Source organism: Sturnus vulgaris, chromosome 4 (assembly GCF_052056855.1).
Source record: "Sturnus vulgaris isolate bStuVul1 chromosome 4, bStuVul1.hap1, whole genome shotgun sequence".
Lineage (NCBI taxonomy): Eukaryota > Metazoa > Chordata > Aves > Passeriformes > Sturnidae > Sturnus > Sturnus vulgaris.
This window is the reverse complement of record NC_142246.1, coordinates 61,769,000-61,786,453: the sequence shown is the minus strand read 5'-3', so window position 1 is coordinate 61,786,453 and position 17,454 is coordinate 61,769,000. Positions and strand designations below refer to the sequence as shown.

The following is a 17,454-nucleotide window of genomic DNA, read 5'->3' as shown; positions in this document are numbered from 1 at the left end:
CATACCATGGCATGTTTATCGCTTTGAGACCTAGCCTGTTATTTATTAGGGTTTACTCTGTAGTTCTTAGAAATGGCAGAATATTACTATTGTTATTGCTCTTATTGCTAGAATCACGATGGCATTCAAACTCCATACAGAGCACTTTAAATCACAGCAAGAATGCACAGTATGGTTAAACAATTTTGTGGCAAAGATAGCCCACAAATAACCCCATCTTGCATGCGGTACACTTTAAGAACCTTACCTTAAGTTTCTCAGCCCTCTTAACCGAGATCAATCAATTAAAAATGTGTGCCATAGCTGGTCTTCAAAAGCAACATTCTAAATAGAGAGCAGAGATCCATTATTAGGAAATATAGCCATCTTGAGACCTAGAATATGAAACACTCAGAAGTTTAGATGATGAAAATATGATGGAAAATTTTTGGTTGGAAGGGACTTTGGGAACTGATCTCCTTCTCAAGGTGGGACTAACTTTAAGGTTTTGTCAGGCGCCTCAGGATCCCAAGTAAGAAAATTTTGCTCACTTCCCCTGCTCTCCAAATCTCCCAGAGACAAAATGCATCTTTCTGTTCAGCTTATATCCAGAAGAACCCAGTTTGGGTGCATTTAGATGTGTGACTCCTACCTGCACTGCTAATATCAGCACAGCAGTAGTTTTACATATTAATAGGGCTGCCAACCTCTTTGAAGAGCCCACTTCCAATTGGGTGTGACATTTCCAAACACTACAAAACATCTCCACAGTGAGTCAATTCTTCTCTTTGCTTTCACTTTAAAATACAAATTTCAGCTGATATAGCTGGCTGTTTCTAAGGAGCAGACTCAGGAACAAGACTCCTGCTGAAAAACCCAGTGCCCTCCCATAATTTCACAGCAAGGACAAGAAGCTCTGTCAAAGAACAGCTTCTCTGTGCAGTTTCTGTGCAAGTCCACCCACATTTGGTCAAAGGAAGAGCTTTATAAGAATTGTGATGGAAATCACTTGGTGTGGACTTGCTACAGCCTTGTACAGATGCTGCCTGTGAGGATGCCAGCCTTGTGGAGCACATCTGAACCTCTCTGCTTTTCTGGAGAGCAGAAGCCAGCTGTGTGGCAGGGTGGGATTTGGGCACAAGCAAGACAGGAGCTGACCTGACACCAGTCCCTGCTGCCAAGTACCTTGGTACCAAGCCATGGACCAGACAAGTGGGCAGAGTGCAAGGGCCCAACACCGAGAGGGGGAGCATGAAGACAGGAATGAGGTAGAAAAGACAAAGCAGGTGGAGTAATTTTCCAATCGCTACCAGTTCTGAGTACTTTACACACATCAATGATTTCATTTTCACAGCATGCTGGGAACTGAGGTGATACTATTAACAGCATTTTGAAAAAAGAAATCTAAAATCTGGGGAATAGTTCCAAAGTTTCTACTATTCTTGGTGTCTGTTCTGAGTCATTATTTGTTTTTCTCAGAGCATTTACCACTACATAATGTTTCAGGCATTCAGAGTTCATTACAGATGTAGCTGCTCATATGTCTGAAAACCAGAATTCATGGCCAAATGTCTGTAAAAGACTAAATTAAGGATAACCTGTGAAAAAATCAGTTTAAGAAACTACGCAATGTCCTAATGGGAGTCTTTGGCAGAGCCAAACGAGAACCAGACCCCACAGCTCAGCTGAGGCTCCCTGTGCTCCAGACTTTCTAGTATGCCTCCACTTTCAGCTGGGCACCTTAGAAAAATCTATTATGGGCTGGTCTAGAAGGAATTTGTCAAGATGGGAGGATAACTGAAAAAGTTATGAGAAGATAACACGGCAGGAAATATTATTAAAACGCTGATGAATGTGCTTAGTTTCCCCTGCTGCTACATCATCTCACCCTTCGGTCTGACTGGTGGCTCTAACTTACTCCAGGACAGGCACAACCCAGAGAGCTCTCCCTGACATCTTCCCTGCTCCCACAATCCATCCAGAACAAACCTCCCGGGAGACGTTTTTCTTCTCCAGCCCACAATTAAGTGACTTCTTCTTTCCTGCCTCTTCCTGTTTATGCACTCCTGCTCCCCGGCGATTGGGCTCGGCGGCTGGAGCGTCACATCTTTCTGCAAGGGATGGTCTCCTTCCTTCCCTGCCTCCCAAAACCTACTCCCTGAAGTTTTCTCCTGTGCACCTTTAATTAGCACTGTCCCTGTGTCAGTCCCAGTGTCCCTGCCAGCTCCAGGCACCGGGACACTTTCTGCTGCTTAAACCCTCCTCAAAGTACGATCACGTTACCTTGCCCATTACAGGGCATGGAAACGTTTAATGATGAAAAGCTCTTTTAAAGGTTTACTCTGTTGAACTTGATGAGATTTTCAGTGCCCCGCTGCGTTAAACCTCCGTGCACACAGACAAATGCAACAAAAGCTTTAGGAACGGAATAGTTCAGGCTACACAGTCGACATCTCAATTTGTTGGATTAGGGAAATGGCCTTGCACCTGCCCTGAGTTCAGCGCCGCGAGGTTAACTCCAGTTTCAAGGCATTAGCTTGAATGCAAATAAAATATGTTTACTCAGTTAGGTTTGAACATGTGCTGCCTCATAGTTGCCTGATAGCCTACCATGACATTTATACTTGTGTTGATTCTTACAGTTAGGGCAAATCTCTATAACTATAGGCTATTTTTTTTGTGTGCAAATGCAGAGAAAAGCAAAAAAAAAAAAAAAAAAAAAAAAAAAAAGGCAGGAATTCAGTATGTTTGATTTCTTTAAGATTCATGCTCAGATAAAACGACCCTATTTACTCCTGGGTTTCTCGTTGAAAATCTCATTTCAGGAAATATTTTACATGAATTTCACACTCTTTCAGGCACAAAACTGCCTGTGAGCTGGTAGCATCACTGAAAAATCCCTAATTTCTGATGATGATTTTATAGAGATATCCTATTTTATAGAGGGATTTACTTACAGCATAACCCATCCCAGCACTTTGCTTCTGCAGATCAGGGGTGCTGCCAGCTCTTTGCAGCCCACCAGAAGCAAAACTCAAAGGATGGTTCCTCTAAAAAACTTTGTCTGACAGATCCTCATACGTCACTTCTTGGCATCTATCTGTCAAATTATTTGGCAGTTCTCTCCACATGAATTGTAGCAGTTTAGCTGCAACAATTTCCAGATCAAAGCTGTCAATCACTAGGCAATTCCCACAAGGACATGCAAAAGGACCTGACAGGAAAATTAGCTAAAGCTGCAATAATCTAGAAGACATGAAAAAGATAAAAAAAGAAAAAGAAAGAAAAAAAGGGGAGGAAAAGAAAAAAAAAAAAAAAAGGAAAGCAAGATTTCCTGAATTATATGGATTGAAGTTCAATTACTGTTTTCCTTTGAACAATTTAAGACAGTGAGCTATCATAGCTGCTAGATCTGCAGGAAAAAATCTAGAAAGTGAGTTGCAATTCATCTGTTTCCTTGGCATTCCCTTCCTTTCCAATTAAATATGCTTTTCTTTTCTTCACCATTATTCTGAGGAGGCAGTAAACTTCAGTCTAAATGAGCATTTACATGAAAATCAGAGCTCTCCAAGGCATCCACTGAAACTCCTTTAATACAATATTTGCTTTAATTTGATTTTCTCTCTTGCCAGTGGGAGAGTTTCAATCGCATTTGGTATGATTTATAATTGCACGCCCCCTCGTCCTGCAGAGGTCATTCCTTTCCTAAAACTGCATCACTTGACCAGAAAGAATTCCTTTTACAAGTAAACAGCTCAGCAATCAATACTGTCCACAGATGATAGTAAGCACAGTGCATTTTTTAATAGACTCTCTCAAATGTCAGAAACCTCACTTTAATCTCCAAGAAATATAATCTGTTTACATCACCTGCAGCCTCTTGGTTGTCTCCTTCAGGAAAACTGCTCTCTTGAATAATCTCTTCTACTTTATTTTATGAAAAACCCAGCTTCATCATACATATTTCAAGCAACCTTTACCTTCCCGAATACCAGTGAATAGAGGAATTATATTATGTGATTCTCCTTTATTTATCTCTCCACTTCAAAATATGAAGCCATATACAAAGGGTTAGCATGCCAGCACCTTCTTAAAGATATTTAATCCTGCTTCCATGATATTGATCTCACTTTGTTTTATTAAAATAATCTGCTGCCTGCTATTGAAACTGCCTCTCAAAGAAACAAATACTTCTTCTAAAGAGGGAACATTGACCAAATGTGTCGTTCAAAGTATTAAAAATTAGTATTTATCATTGTATTTATACAGATATATTAAAACTTTACCAAATATAGAATCGTGTGCAAAAAAAAGGCTAAAATCAGCAGAAGAAAAGCAAAATTCTAATAATTTGCAAAAACCTATTATTTCTATTGCTAATCTCTGCTATGACATGCCAAAGCACTACTATGCTTGTTAGAATACTAAACCCAAAGCAAAAAAAAATCTGTTTATCTAAAACACATTCTCTGGGTTGGATTTCCTGTTCCCACATTTATATCCACATATTTTGTTGTAGGTCTGCACAATATTACATAGATACAATAAATTCAATAAAGTAAGCACCTAGGCACGTCTGCACGTGTATCTTCTGCTTAGCTGTGTATGTGTGGTTGTGTTCTTACTGATCAGACATATAACTGATGGAAAAATTGAGTCCATGTCTTTCTATACTTGTGTGTCCACAGGATCTTGGGGTTTAGATTTTGTGAGGTTTCTCTTTCTTGCAATCTGAAGCTCTTAACAAGCCATTATTTATCACCTCTCTCAGCTTCAGTACTTGGAGCTGAGGGAAAACCCAGGTGATTTCTGCATAGTTCTTTGGTTTCTTCTGAGGAACTTCAGGCTTTATTTCAGAAACGTGCATTACCCAGCCTCAGGTCAGCTATTCCATCTGTGTTGATTAATTTGGCTAAAACCATTTCCCTGCCTACACTGCAAATGATAGAAGTCATTCCAACTTTTTTTCTCTTCTTGGTCCTAGCAGAATATCCTTACAACAAAGACAGCAAATTTGCATATGCACGTTGCATGATGAAGAGCAATGTAGACACAAGTTTCCTCAAGAAACCAGGAGAGGGACCAATGTGTGTGTGGTTCCTCAGGAGTTAACATGGCCTGTAAAATAACCTGATATGCATTTCTGTAATGTATGTACTCTAACTTGTTTTACTTGCTTTTAGAGTGGCTACAGTCCAGATGTGCACAAAGTGTATATATATATATATATATTTATATATTTATATACGTATTTGCACACGGCTGTTTCACTTGACTGTATTATTAAGGGCAAGGCAGAAAACCACAGAGAAAACCTGCCAAGCACTGAGCCAGGGTAAGATCTGCAGCCTCTCAGGCCTGAGACACCCACATGAGGGGACATTCCCAAAGAATTTGCAAACACATCATCAGTCAAACATTCTCCTAAGCAGAAATCCCCTGCACTGCTCAGGAAATCCTGCCAGGCTGCGACAAAATGCCCAGAGCCACTGGCAACCTAAGAGCTGAGTGAAACCACTTCATGCTATGCCAGAGAAGCTCTTAACCCATGGCACTTGGGGAAGGGCTAAAACCACTGTAGCCCCCTTCCTGGGGCTATGGATTTTGGCTGGACCACTTCAGCAGACAGAACTTAGCAGTCACACCACGGAGGGTGAGAGTGAGACACTCTGAAATACATCACCCCCAAATCAAAGCTGAGGGTCCACGGTACAGCCGTGCAGAGGTCACTCGGAAATGAATGCTGGCAGTGAATACAAATGGATTTACACTGATAGCAAGGGGGAAATCCAGAGAAGAGGTGTCTCCTAATCCTCTGGGCCACCCATTTGTCTGACCACTGCCTGTCCCCTTAATGCACCCTGAAAACTATCCCACCAGAGCACTGGGATTTACCTTACAGCTTACAGTCTAACTGAAACCCCATCAGACTTCTCACAGTCCCAAAATGCCCCTCTGTTTTTTCATCATCCTAATAAGGTGCAGCTTCTTGTTTCCAGATGTGGCACTGCCCTGAAAACCCCCAATAGGATCAAACTTCCTTGTCCTGTGAAACTTCCTTGCCTGCCAGAAACTTCTGTGATGCATTTGATTGCCTCTATCAATGCCTTATCAATGCTCTTCCTGTGGTGAGCAGCATTTTGAACAGTGCTCATGTCCATCTGTGAGCATTAGATGTGTGGAAAAAATCTTCTGTTTTTTTCTTATGGAAAACCCATCGAAAAAAATTATCCATTCACCTGAACCAGGGCTATGCCAGAATATTATTAACTTTAAATCCAACAAGTAAAAATAGCGAGGGTGCACATCAATATCTGGAATCATATGTAATATTAGGTTCTACCGAGCCCTGAATCATTATTAGTATTATTAGAGGTATCATTATATGGCTAATGCTGCAATGAATAAGGAGTAACCATTGAACACACTTGAAGGTAGAGGCTGTCATTTACAGATGTGGTTTGGATAAGATTTTTAACATGCAAGTCTGAGTCTCCCCCTTCCTTTCAGCTATTGCAGAGGTGCAGGGAGCTGGGAAGCAGAGGCAAAGGAGGATGGACTGAATTAGATGGACTCTCTTATCTGCCACCTCCAACTGAGGTTTCTTTGAACAGCTCTCCCTACTGATTCATAACAAGAGTGGAGAGTCATGTCTTATTTTTTACCAAGGCCTCTGGGACACAGTGTTGGAGAGCCTCAAATCAAATGTTGGCTGTGAAAAAACACCTTTTTCACTTCACATGAGCCATATGAAGTTACCTCCCACCTGAGAACTGAGATGTCTTTGCCAATTCTGAAACACCTTCATGGAAATAAATTTTTGGGATAAGAGTTGTGAATGTTGCCCCTTTGTTACAACCCCTAAGGTGATACTGAAAAACAGCTGCCAGTTTCTTCCTGCCTATCTCCACACCTGAAGCTGACTCGGACCGAGCTAGAAGGAAATTATCAAAGGGATGCTTCAAATCTTGGTACTTCCCCAAGTACTGCTACTCACCTTAGTATATACCACTACTAAAACCTCCACACAGACACAAATGGAAAGAGAAAAGGACATGCTTCTGTTAGTGTGCTTCAAATGTTTATTGTCCTCTTCATTCCGCTTTTGCAGCTTAAATCGTAGCCAGCTTATAACGTCATTACTGGTATGAAAACCATCCTGACAAGTGTTTCATGTACTCTATAAAGGTCATAGATGCCCATTAATTTACACCACACTTCCTTTTTTCTCTTAATTGCCTGAATACTTTCTGCATTTTATATACACGCTTTCTGGACTTTGTGACACCAAATAACCCTTCAATGTCTGTCAAAAGGAAATGCATTCTTCATATCGCCGTAAGTATTAGAATTCTCGTATCACGTGTGGATTACCTGCAACCCTTCCCTTTCACTCTTGAATTTACAGATCATCAAACTAGATGGGCAATTTTTAAACTCTGTATCTATTTTCATGCATAAGGCAGGAGGTTGCATCATCTCTTTCATGAAGCATTCCAGTAATCTCTGGATTCATAAATTTCTTGTCCTTGTCAATTTGTATCTTTGATTAGTCTTCTTTTTTATTGTAATCAGAACTGGCATGGGGAAGTACCTTAGGCTGTTTTGACCAATTATACCTTCAATCCTTGAAATCATCTTTTTGGCATGTCTGATTAAAATGGATCAATTAAAAGGGACATTTTGCTATTCCTTGACATGAACTCCTCGTTTTTGGTCCCATCTCATATTTTAGTTCCCAAGAGTTACGGCACCATTAGAAGATATTTTTTTTCCTGTAATCAAACTATGATAATTCTTTTTATAATGGTGCAATTATCTCCTCTCATCTGGTTTCACCTTAGCTAGCTCAGTGAGTCATAGACCTTTACATCTACTGCATCTACGCCCACTGATGATCAACAAGGAGCGACAGTCCCTGGGATTCATTTGCTCTCCACAATGGATTTACAAGGAAGCAATTGCTTAGACACCCTTCAGTACAAGCTCTGAAATAAAAATGTGCAGGCAGAGTGTACTGCCTACTTTATGTATTCATTTTTTTAATGATCCTCACTAAAAGAAGGTCTAATTCTTTCTCTCCTGACAGTGTAAATCATGTTACAATCACTATTGTTGTGGTTTTATAAAAGTAGTATAAATAATGCAAATATAGCTCAGCACCTCTAGTCCCTTAACTGTCCTGTGCTTCCTCTTAGTAGTCTTTTTTCATTCTTTTTACCGAAAAAAGTAATGGTTAGGACTTGAAAAGTCCTGCAGGACTAGCACCACAGTGACAGGTGCCTTCTGCCTAGAGCAGGACTAAGTAACCACATTAAAAGGATCAGTACCTGCTCTTACATTTGGAAGTAGTCATGTCTTCCATGCAGCTGTTGAACACAAAAGATTTCTGATAGGCTCATGTTTTCAATTTTAAGTCATGCATAGAGGACATAAATGAACCATGCCAGGAGAAATTCTTGTTTGCTAAAGCCTCTATGAGTCCTGCCCTGAAACAACTTTGACTCTTAAACAAGATATCCTTTGAGTCCTGGCTGATCTTCCTTCAGAAATCTTGAGAAGGCTACATAATTTCTACTCCGTGAGTGTCCAGCCACGGCTGAGAAGAGAATGCAAAAGTAATAAGTAAAGAAAAAACTTCTGAAATTACTTTAATTTGGCCTCTTATATGCTTGTTTTATGTGTATATATGAAGGAATGATGTTTTTGGTCAGAATTACTCATGAAAAGCAGAGTTCAAAGTGGTGAGTGCTTGAACAGCATGCACAGAAGCCAAAATGCAAATGTGCATGTACAAGAATTCATGCCAGAAATTCTTGCACATTCATGGAATGTGACTCTTTTTGACCAGGTTCGAGCAGGCAGGGAAGGTAACGTCAATCTTCAGTGGCTGCTGCTAATCCATATGGTAAAATCCCCAACAATATGGGGTTTCTAAAATCCATTCCAATAATGAATCCATTCAGAGCATGGCACGTTTTGCTTCCCAGACAACAACCAGAAGTGCTTCAACTCTACGTCACTCATGCTCAGGCAGCATTCCTGGGAAGGCCATGACCGAAAAGGAACCCTGGTCCTGCAGTGGTTGGCAGTGATCTGTGATTTGGGAAGTAACGAGCTTCGTACTTTGTAACCTTCTTAGTGGCCCGAGATAAACCCTGCAATCTCTTTGTTCCTCCACTCCCTGCCTGTAAAAGGCTGATAACGCTGCTCTTCTTTCTAGAACTCAGAAGAAATGGGTCTGTGTGGTACTTGGATGCAGCAGGTGCCAGGATTGCACAAGCACTGACAGAGGGAGCACCCTTTGTGGAAACCAAGCTGAGTTGGTTGAAACCAGAAGAGAATGAACCAAAGCCAGGCAGCAGGGTTGGTGAGGATGCCTACTCTCACCTGTAAATCACTAGGGACAAACCAATCCAATGTGCCAAAATTTCTGTCGCTCCTGGCTTGTGAGCCAAGTCCTGGTGAGTTCAGTGGGAAAATGCTGGAATGCATGACTTTTCATTATCAGATATTTAGTCTAGGCCAGATAAATTCTGGTGTGACCTTGGTCTCCAAAGCCAGGACACGTTCTCTGACTTATGGTTCCTTTTTCAACCAAACCTGTGTAAATCAACGTGCATCTGACAAGGACCAACTCTCCATGTTGTGCAAGATCAACTGGCCAGTGTGGGCCCAGGGGACACATTGAATGAGCTCCTTGAGCTGGATCACAGCCTACAAAGGAAGCAAGAGTTTAATATATGAGCAAAATCAACAAAACACATCTGTTTAGGAAAGCAGTACAACTTCCACCAAAATCAATAGATTTTTTTTTTCCCCTATTCTATCTTGCACAGATTTTTTCCTCATTCTCTTAGCTTAAAGCATTGCTCTTCTCAGTCTCTTCATCACTGTATGCTTTGGGGAGAGTCCTGCTGAAATCCCTCTTCTCCAGGAAATACAGATTTACAAAAATTTAGAAAACAAAGGTTTTTCAAGTCTCAATATGAATTTGATCATGCAGGTTAATATCAAACCATCTCTCATTGCATAATATCTGAGAGCAGGCAATTTCAGGATTAGAGAAGAATCTGGAAAATTACATAAGAATTGTCCTTTTGCTGTAGGAACTTTAAAGCTGCACCTTCATTCAATCAGGAAGATAATTTCCTCTATGCAGCAAGTTTCAAATTCTGCTTATGACCTTGGTGTCATGACAATTTTGGTACTAACTTATTCCACACTTTAAGTATTGCTACTAGAACTGTGAATAATCATCAAAATTAACTAGTCTATAGACTGATTAAATAATTTCCTCCAATTTGCATTTGATATGTTTATTAAGTGCTGGAGGGTGCTATTTGCTCTTTTTACTGCTGTTAAACACTGTGTCTGGGTTTTTGGCACAGGTGCAGTACTATTATGGTTACTACAAAATTTTTATCAGATTACTGCATGAGTTACCATTTGATACTGTAAAAATGCCAGTAGGTAGTAGATAAATATTAAGATACAATTAGCTGCCACTACCTTTTATTGCTTGGGAATTCGTTAATGTTGAGATAAGGCTGCATTCTGTAGCAATGGCAATTTTTTTACAAATTGAATTTTCTTGCAATAAATAGTGCAAGAGCAAGAGAGAAGCTGATTATAAACGATGTAAACATATGTGGTAATATTAAAGCTCCAGAAAATACAAAGTACTGTCCATGTGTTATTCTTTATGTTTTGTTTGTCCTGCCACTGTCTACTAGACCTATTATCCACAGCAAGCAATTCCCTGTGGGATGTTATTATTTTGAGCAGATGAAGCTATTGGTGCTAATAGTCAATATAAACTGTGATTTGAAATGTATTGGAAATAGGTGTTTGTAAATGCATGTCTTGGCCCTTTGCACAAGCAAGTGGTTGCTAATGCCAATGTGCATTAGAAATGCACTTGTACTATACTTAGATGTGGTTCAACCACAGTTACAACAGGGCCATTAAAGAGCATTAAAAAAAAAGAAAAAAGAAAGTAGAAAAGAAAGAATACAGGTTAAAAGGGAACATGTTCTGTTGCTCAGCTAAAGGATTTATCTATAATTAGAAAACAAAATTGTTCAAAATTAGACTAAATAGATAAAATATTTATATCTCAGAGAGAATATAAACATACCGTACAGAAAACATGCTTACTTACATTTAGTCTTGTAAAGGATTCTAAAGACTTTCAGCATGGCTTGGAAAATTAGCTTTAATACAATTAACTGGAAAGTCAGAGAAGACTGTGGACTCCTCTCTTGGAAGACTCATGCCTGTTGGTCAGGGAAAGTAAACTCTCACCTGTCATCCCCAATGATTTTCCAGTGTCTTCCCAAAATGCAACTGCTTCTGACCAGCTGCAAATCTCGGCTAATCAAACCCATATGAGCCAAACGGCACAAAAATTAAATCTACGGTGAGTAATGTCGGGTAAAGGAATAATATGTGTGACCATGTGATTGCCTGCATTCCTGGGCTGGAGCTGGAGAGAAGTGGGAAATGCCCAGCTGCCTTAGTTGGAACCGACTCAAAACTTCATCCGCTTTGGTTCAGTTCTCAAAATAGGGCACATGACCTCTAAGTAAGACAGTACAGTAGGCTGCTTTTACACTTCATCGCTGCTCCTGCAGCCCCTAATACCGATTCACTCGCTTTTCCAAGCACGGGAGGAGGAACAATTTGACACTTGCCGAGTTCCAGCGTTATCTTGTTTTGTAATGCGTTATCCGTAGCAAATTTGCCCCTGTCTTTAGGAACAGAGATGACATCTGCTGCAAGAGTGCCTTAACACTTGTCTGTCTGCTGCTTTCAGTGTCATGTACCTGACATGAGTTAACCTCATACAAAATCTAATCTGAGGGAAGAGAATCGCTCATTGGAGGTGTCCGCGCTGCTCCTCTTGACCTACTTGGAAAACTATGACTCGACTCTTTGCGGCTTCCCCCATCGCAACACAGCTGCAGAAGGCAGCAAAACAGGACCACTTTCAACCAAATCTGAAATGTGCTATATATACATTGGTATGCCTTTGAATAACATTATTTCCAAACCTTGCAAAGCCCTTTCGTTACTTTATCAAGCCCACTGAAAGCATCCCCCCTTTTTTTTCCCCCCCCCATGGAATTGGCATAATGAGAAAAGATAGCCTTTTCTCTTCACAGATAAAGATCCAAATTGCATTTTATAATCTGACAATTACGTAGTCTGATTTTTTTTTAAATAAAACAGATAAACTCCCCTCCTCGTTCAAGATGGGATCGTATTTGTTAGTGACAGCTGTTAAAATGCTACTAAAAATAGATATAGTGTCAACCACTAAAAAGCTAAGTGCTCCTGTGAACCACAGGCAGAAAACAAATGAGGTTTCTACTGAATTTGTGGAAAATCTGTGAGCATCTTGCATATATCGTGAAAGGTGCTTTATTCTTCCAGCAGCCATCTCTGTCTGTACCACAGGGGAAAGGGAGGGGATCAAATGTTTGGTACTAAGGTAGTAGACTGGTATATTCCCTCAATTTCATTTTCTATTTCCTTTTTGTTCCTAAAAATATAATAAAAAAGATGATGCAGCACAAAGACTGAGGCTATGTCCAAGCATTTAAAATGCTTTTTTCATTTACAACTTCGCCCTGAAAAAAAAATCAAGAAAAGTAAAACAAAAAAAGTGCAACCAAAGAGCCAAATACACTGTAATTCTAAATTAATAAAAAATAGTTGTTCTGGCTATGCTACTTATTGAGAGAGCAGACAGTATGCTTGGATGCTTTTTGCATGGCTGTGACCAGCTGGGTTCCTTGCAGAGTTGTGTGGAACTTTCCTCTGCCTCGGAATTGCAGCCTCCAGCCCATCCGTGGTAGTTCTGTCCGATTAACAAATGAGCTGTATTCCAAACCAGATGTATGACACGAAATGAGTAGAAAGAGAACAGAATTGTTCACATTCGATGTTATAATACATCTCAGTAGGTTCATCCTTTTTAGCTAGATTATGGCTAAAAATAGAGCACTAGTGTAGGCACAGTGAAATATGATTTGCTTCCAATAATACAGTAAACTAATTGTGAAATTAAGCTATTGAATGTGCCGTTATCTCAGAGTCTGGCCTCACCAGCACTTTCTGCTTCCCTGTTTAACATTTATCAAGTTACCCACAAACTTTGGCGGATGCAAACAACAGCTGATAAAATATCACCTTTTCCAAGGCCCCGATCCTACAGACTTCGGCACAGGTAAAATTCCCGGCGAGCAGCCCTTTCCCACGTTTCAAGACTTGCATCGAGGCTATTAAAACAGGGCCAAGTTTTCCCTTCCTCCAATGCCTCATTTTTTTCCTTAAGATGTTTAAATGAAGAGACATTTAATGCCCTGAACTCAAACATAATCAGTTTTAAAAGACCTTAGCCACAAGTGAAACGTTATTTTAAAACCAGCATCGATGTTAGCACCGATTTTTCTGTTAATCGGGTTTGCCCCACCGCAGCCCCGCGAGTGCGGCGCGGATGCTCCCGCTCCTTGCCCGTATCCCGGGACACAAGGGCACGCCGGGGGGCAGCGGGGACCGGCTCCCCCCGCCTGGCAGCGCCGGGGACGGGGGGAATGGAAGGCGCAGGCCCGGCGGATGAGGGGGGGGGGGGGGGCACTGCCTCCTCCCGCAATCCCGTCCAGGGGCGCTCCGCTCCCCGCAGCCCGCCCGGGGGCCGAGCGGGGCGGTCGGAGCGCGGAGGGAGGGAGGGAGGGGTGTTCCGCCGCCGCCAGGGCCGGGAGAGACGCTCCGCCTGGGGAAGGGCACGGGGAGACACTCCTCCTCCCCCGCCGCCCGCCCTCCTTCCCTTCCTCCGGCGGCTCCGCGAACCAGGAACCGCGGCGGCGGCGGCGGCGGGCTCCGTGCGTGAGAAACCCCGCGGCGCCGGGAGCCGCCGGGAGCCGCCGGGGCGGGCGGCGCGGGAGGGGGCGGCGGGGGCGCCGCGGCCGCCGGGCGCTGCGAGGGGCCGGGCGGCACCGGAGGGGGCGGGGGGGGGAGGAAAAAGTTTACACCCTCGCCACTCTCCTCCCTCCTCTTCCTTGGTGGCGCAGATGGGAGTTTTACCTGGAATGACATAAGTTTAATTTTTTTTTTTTCGGGTTTGTTTTTTGAATTTTTTTTTTTTTAATTTTTTTGGAGGGTGTCTCTCTCGCTCCCTCTCCGCCCCCTCTTCTCTTCCCCCCCACCCCCAAAAATCCCCCTTCCTCCCCCACCGGTGCTGGATCCACCCCCCGTTCCCCTCCGCCGGCGGGCGAGGGTGTGACCCGCGGGAACACCCACCCACCTAGGCGTCCATGGTGGGAGCTGTCCGCCGATCCGAGCCGAGCCGAGCCGCGGGCACCCCGCCGCCTGCCGCCGCCGCCGCAGCTCCCTCCCGCCGCCCGGCCGCGCTCCCGGTGCTTCCTCCGCGTACTTTTTTTTTTTTTTTTTTTTTTTTTTTTTACCCTGGGTGGCGGTGCGGGCTCCCGGATGGTTCGCTGCCAGTAGCCGGGGGCCGCGCCTCCTCCCCCCGCCGCGCCACCATGTCGTAGGGGAGGTGAGTGAGTGCAGCGCGGAGCCTTGCGCGGGGCGAGCAGCGGCGCGGGGGGCAACGGGGCGGGTGTCCGGCACACCGGCCGGCGTATCCAGGTCACGGCTAGTCCCGTCCCCATCCGTGAAAACTTCGCGGGAAGGACACGTCCATTGCTCGCCAGCGCCCGCGGGGAAGCGCGGCGGCGGTGGCGGCTGCTCCTGCGCGGGTCGCGCCGCGGGCGCTGGGAGCCGCCGCCTCGGCCCGTGAGTGTGGGTCGATATCTGGCAGAATAGGAGAACGAGAGGGGCACGTGACACCCCAAATCCTGGGGATGTTGGCGCTTTCGCCGTGACTCTGGAATACGAGCCCGCAGCAGCACACGCGGGGTCCCTGCGGGCGCGCACGGGCGATTGCGGGAGAAGGTGCGCGGTGCCCGGCGCTGCCTCTGCCCGGCGGGCTCAGCCCCCCGCCCCGCTCCCGGGGGCACCGCTGTCACCCTGCGGGGCCGCGGAGCTGTCCCCGCCGGGCCGTGGGCGCACCTGGGGGCCGGGAGCGGGGCTCTCAGGGGCCGCTGACCGGGGGCTGGGGGCGGTATTTAGGGAGCGAGTTGGGAGCGCATCGCCTGAAAGTTTGCTCGGCGGCTTTTTTCTTTTTTTTTTTTCCGGCTTGTCTGGGAAAAGGGTATTCCTGCAGCCGGGACGCAGGGGGACACTGGGGAATGGGAGGTGGCAGCAACCCCGGGGCCAGGGGTCGTTCCGGCGGCTCCTCTGGCTGGGGGGAGGCAGCGGGCGGGGCGCCCGGCGGGATGCGCGGCTGCCGCGGAGCGGAGCCAGCCCGGCGGGGAGCGGAGGACGAGTCCTTGAACCCTCCTGCGCTCCGCCGCCGTCGCTCCTCCGCTCCTTCTTTTTTTTCCTCTTTCTTTTTTTTTTTTTTTGTTTCTTTTTATTTCCTACATTTTTCTTCTTTCTTTTCCCCCTCCACCTAATTAATTTTATTTTTTTAAAAATTTTCCCTGGTTGAATCACCGCTGCATCGGCGCGGTGCGCATTCATGCGCCGCTGACAGGCGGAAACCCCGGGCCGGCGGAGAGAGGCGATGCCCGGCCCTGCCGGCGCGGCGCGGGCACCGGGCGGGGGCGGCCGCGCCCCGCGCACCTCACCTGTGCGCGGGGGGCCCGGGGCTGCCGGCCCGGCCGGGGGTGCCCGGGGCGGCGAGCCGGGAGCCGGCGGGAGGGCGGGCGGAGCGCGGGGGCCGCGCGGTCCCTGCGGCTTTAAGGAGATGCGTTTCCCAGGCTGTGTCGCAGCAACTTTGTATCAGTCATGTCGCCCGGCGGGTGAGTGACGGCGCGGCGCAGCCAATGGCGCGCCCGCCTGGCCCCGGCCGCGCCGCGCTCCGCGCCGCGCCCGCCAATCCCGCCGGGCGGCGGGCGGGACGTAAACTTGAACTTTATGTGGGCATGTGACATGTTTTTAAAGGACTTGGCACCTTTTCCCGTCCCCTCCCGGGTGCCGCTCCGTGTCACCGGGCGGCGCGGCGCGCCTCGGGCGGGCGGGCAGGCGGGGGAGGCGGGGGAGCCGCGCCGCCCGCCCTGCCTGCCGCTCCGCGCCGCCCTGCGCTCCGCTCCGCGCCGCGGGGGCTCGGGGACGCGCCCCGCCGCAACAGGTACCGGGGCCGGGCCGGGGGACGCCGCGCCGCTCCCCGCACCGCGGCGGGAGGGGCGGCTGGCGGGCTGTGGTGGGAGCCGGGGGGTGCTCGGAGCGGGGCCCGGACCCTCCCCGCCGTGAAGGGCGGGGAGCGGCGTTTGCACGGGAAAAAGCGCTTTTCTGCATCGCTCGGGGGGCCGGCGGCGCGGGCTCGGCCGGGAGCGGGTTTGGGCTGTCGGATCCCCCCCGCCTCCCCCGCGCACTCCTGGCAGGGAGGGAGGGAATGGAAGGAGCCAGCTTCCGGGCACTGCTGGGCTCCCCCACGCGTGACAACCCGGGCTGCACCTGCGGGGAAGCGGACAGGGGGGCACAGCGGTGGCTGCTCCCTGGGAGCGGCGGTGATGCTCCTCGCAGCGTCGGTAAAGAGGGAAATCAGCGCTGCCTGCGTGGGTGTTAACGCTGGGGACGGGGGCACCCGCGCCCGGCTCCGCTCGGGTCCGTGGGCGGCCGTGCCGGGGCAGCGCCGCTCCGGTACCCTGGAGGAAGGGGGAAAACCCCAGCCCAGCCCCGAAACTCGGGTCCGCTGGGCAGTCTTGTGTCAGCGAGGTGGCTGGCAGACAGTGAAACTTCAAGGAAATTTCATTTACAAACACGTAGAATTAAGAAGTGGGTGGCCGATTGAGCAGCCGTTTTTGGTGGTGGTTTTTTTTTGGGTGTTTTTTTGTTTTGTTTTGTTTTTGTTTTTTTGTTTTTTTGTTTTTTTTTTTTTTGTGAAACTGGGCTTACTTCAGATTTTCCCGTATCTAGGTGACCTTTTGGTTGCAGGGATACCAGGTACCATTTAATTTTTTATTTGGCTGTTGCTGCGAGACTGGTTTCATGCCTGATTGATCGGAGATTTGTGCTGCAGAGGGCTGTGTTTGTTGATATGTTTGGGGTGAAATACACGAGTCGCAGTGTCTCCGTAGTTCTTCGGAGAGGGAGTCGGGATAAGCTGCTGTGCTTACAATGCTTTGTAAAGTGTCGGATAGAGATGATCGTGGTTCCGATATGGAACACTGCTGAGCTTTAGCTGTGGCTGTCCGTGGATGTTTTAGCCTGCAGTCAGGTTTGCTTGGCGAAAGTTTGTAAAAAGGCATGTGTGTGCAGTAGGTGAAGTGTGGATTCCGTGGATAAACGTGCTAGTCAAGTTATAATAAGTTCTACCTAAAAGAAGAAAACCAAACCCTAATACTACCAGTAACCCCTGAGATGCTTAATTTGGTTCTGGTATCCACCGAGGCACTTGGAGGT

The 17,454-nt window shown here is 46.3% G+C and overlaps 1 protein-coding gene and 1 long non-coding RNA gene across 14 annotated transcripts in view; one reads left to right on the top strand and one right to left on the bottom strand.

The window, feature by feature from the left end:
- Positions 1-14,497, bottom strand: part of LOC148224039 (uncharacterized) — a 59,918-nt gene extending 45,421 nt beyond the window's left edge. For 8 of the 12 annotated variants that reach the window (XR_015803360.1, XR_015803353.1, XR_015803352.1 and 5 more), the window contains exon 1: positions 248-13,518. This is a non-coding gene — a long non-coding RNA (uncharacterized LOC148224039). Of the gene's footprint in view, positions 1-247; positions 13,519-14,290; positions 14,353-14,450 lie in introns of those variants that run through there. The other 4 variants (XR_015803363.1, XR_015803356.1, XR_015803357.1 and 1 more) reach the window with 4 other exon arrangements.
- NR3C2 (nuclear receptor subfamily 3 group C member 2) overlaps positions 14,439-17,454 on the top strand; it is a 188,233-nt gene continuing 185,217 nt past the window's right edge. The window contains exon 1 of one of the 2 annotated variants that reach the window (XM_014880533.2): positions 14,439-14,542. Coding sequence is in view for 1 of the 2 variants with exons in the window: in XM_014880534.2 (XP_014736020.2) it covers positions 15,967-16,180 (214 nt within the window). In the remaining variant the exon portion in view is untranslated. Of the gene's footprint in view, positions 14,543-15,966; positions 16,181-17,454 lie in introns of those variants that run through there. The other variant, XM_014880534.2, reaches the window with a different exon arrangement.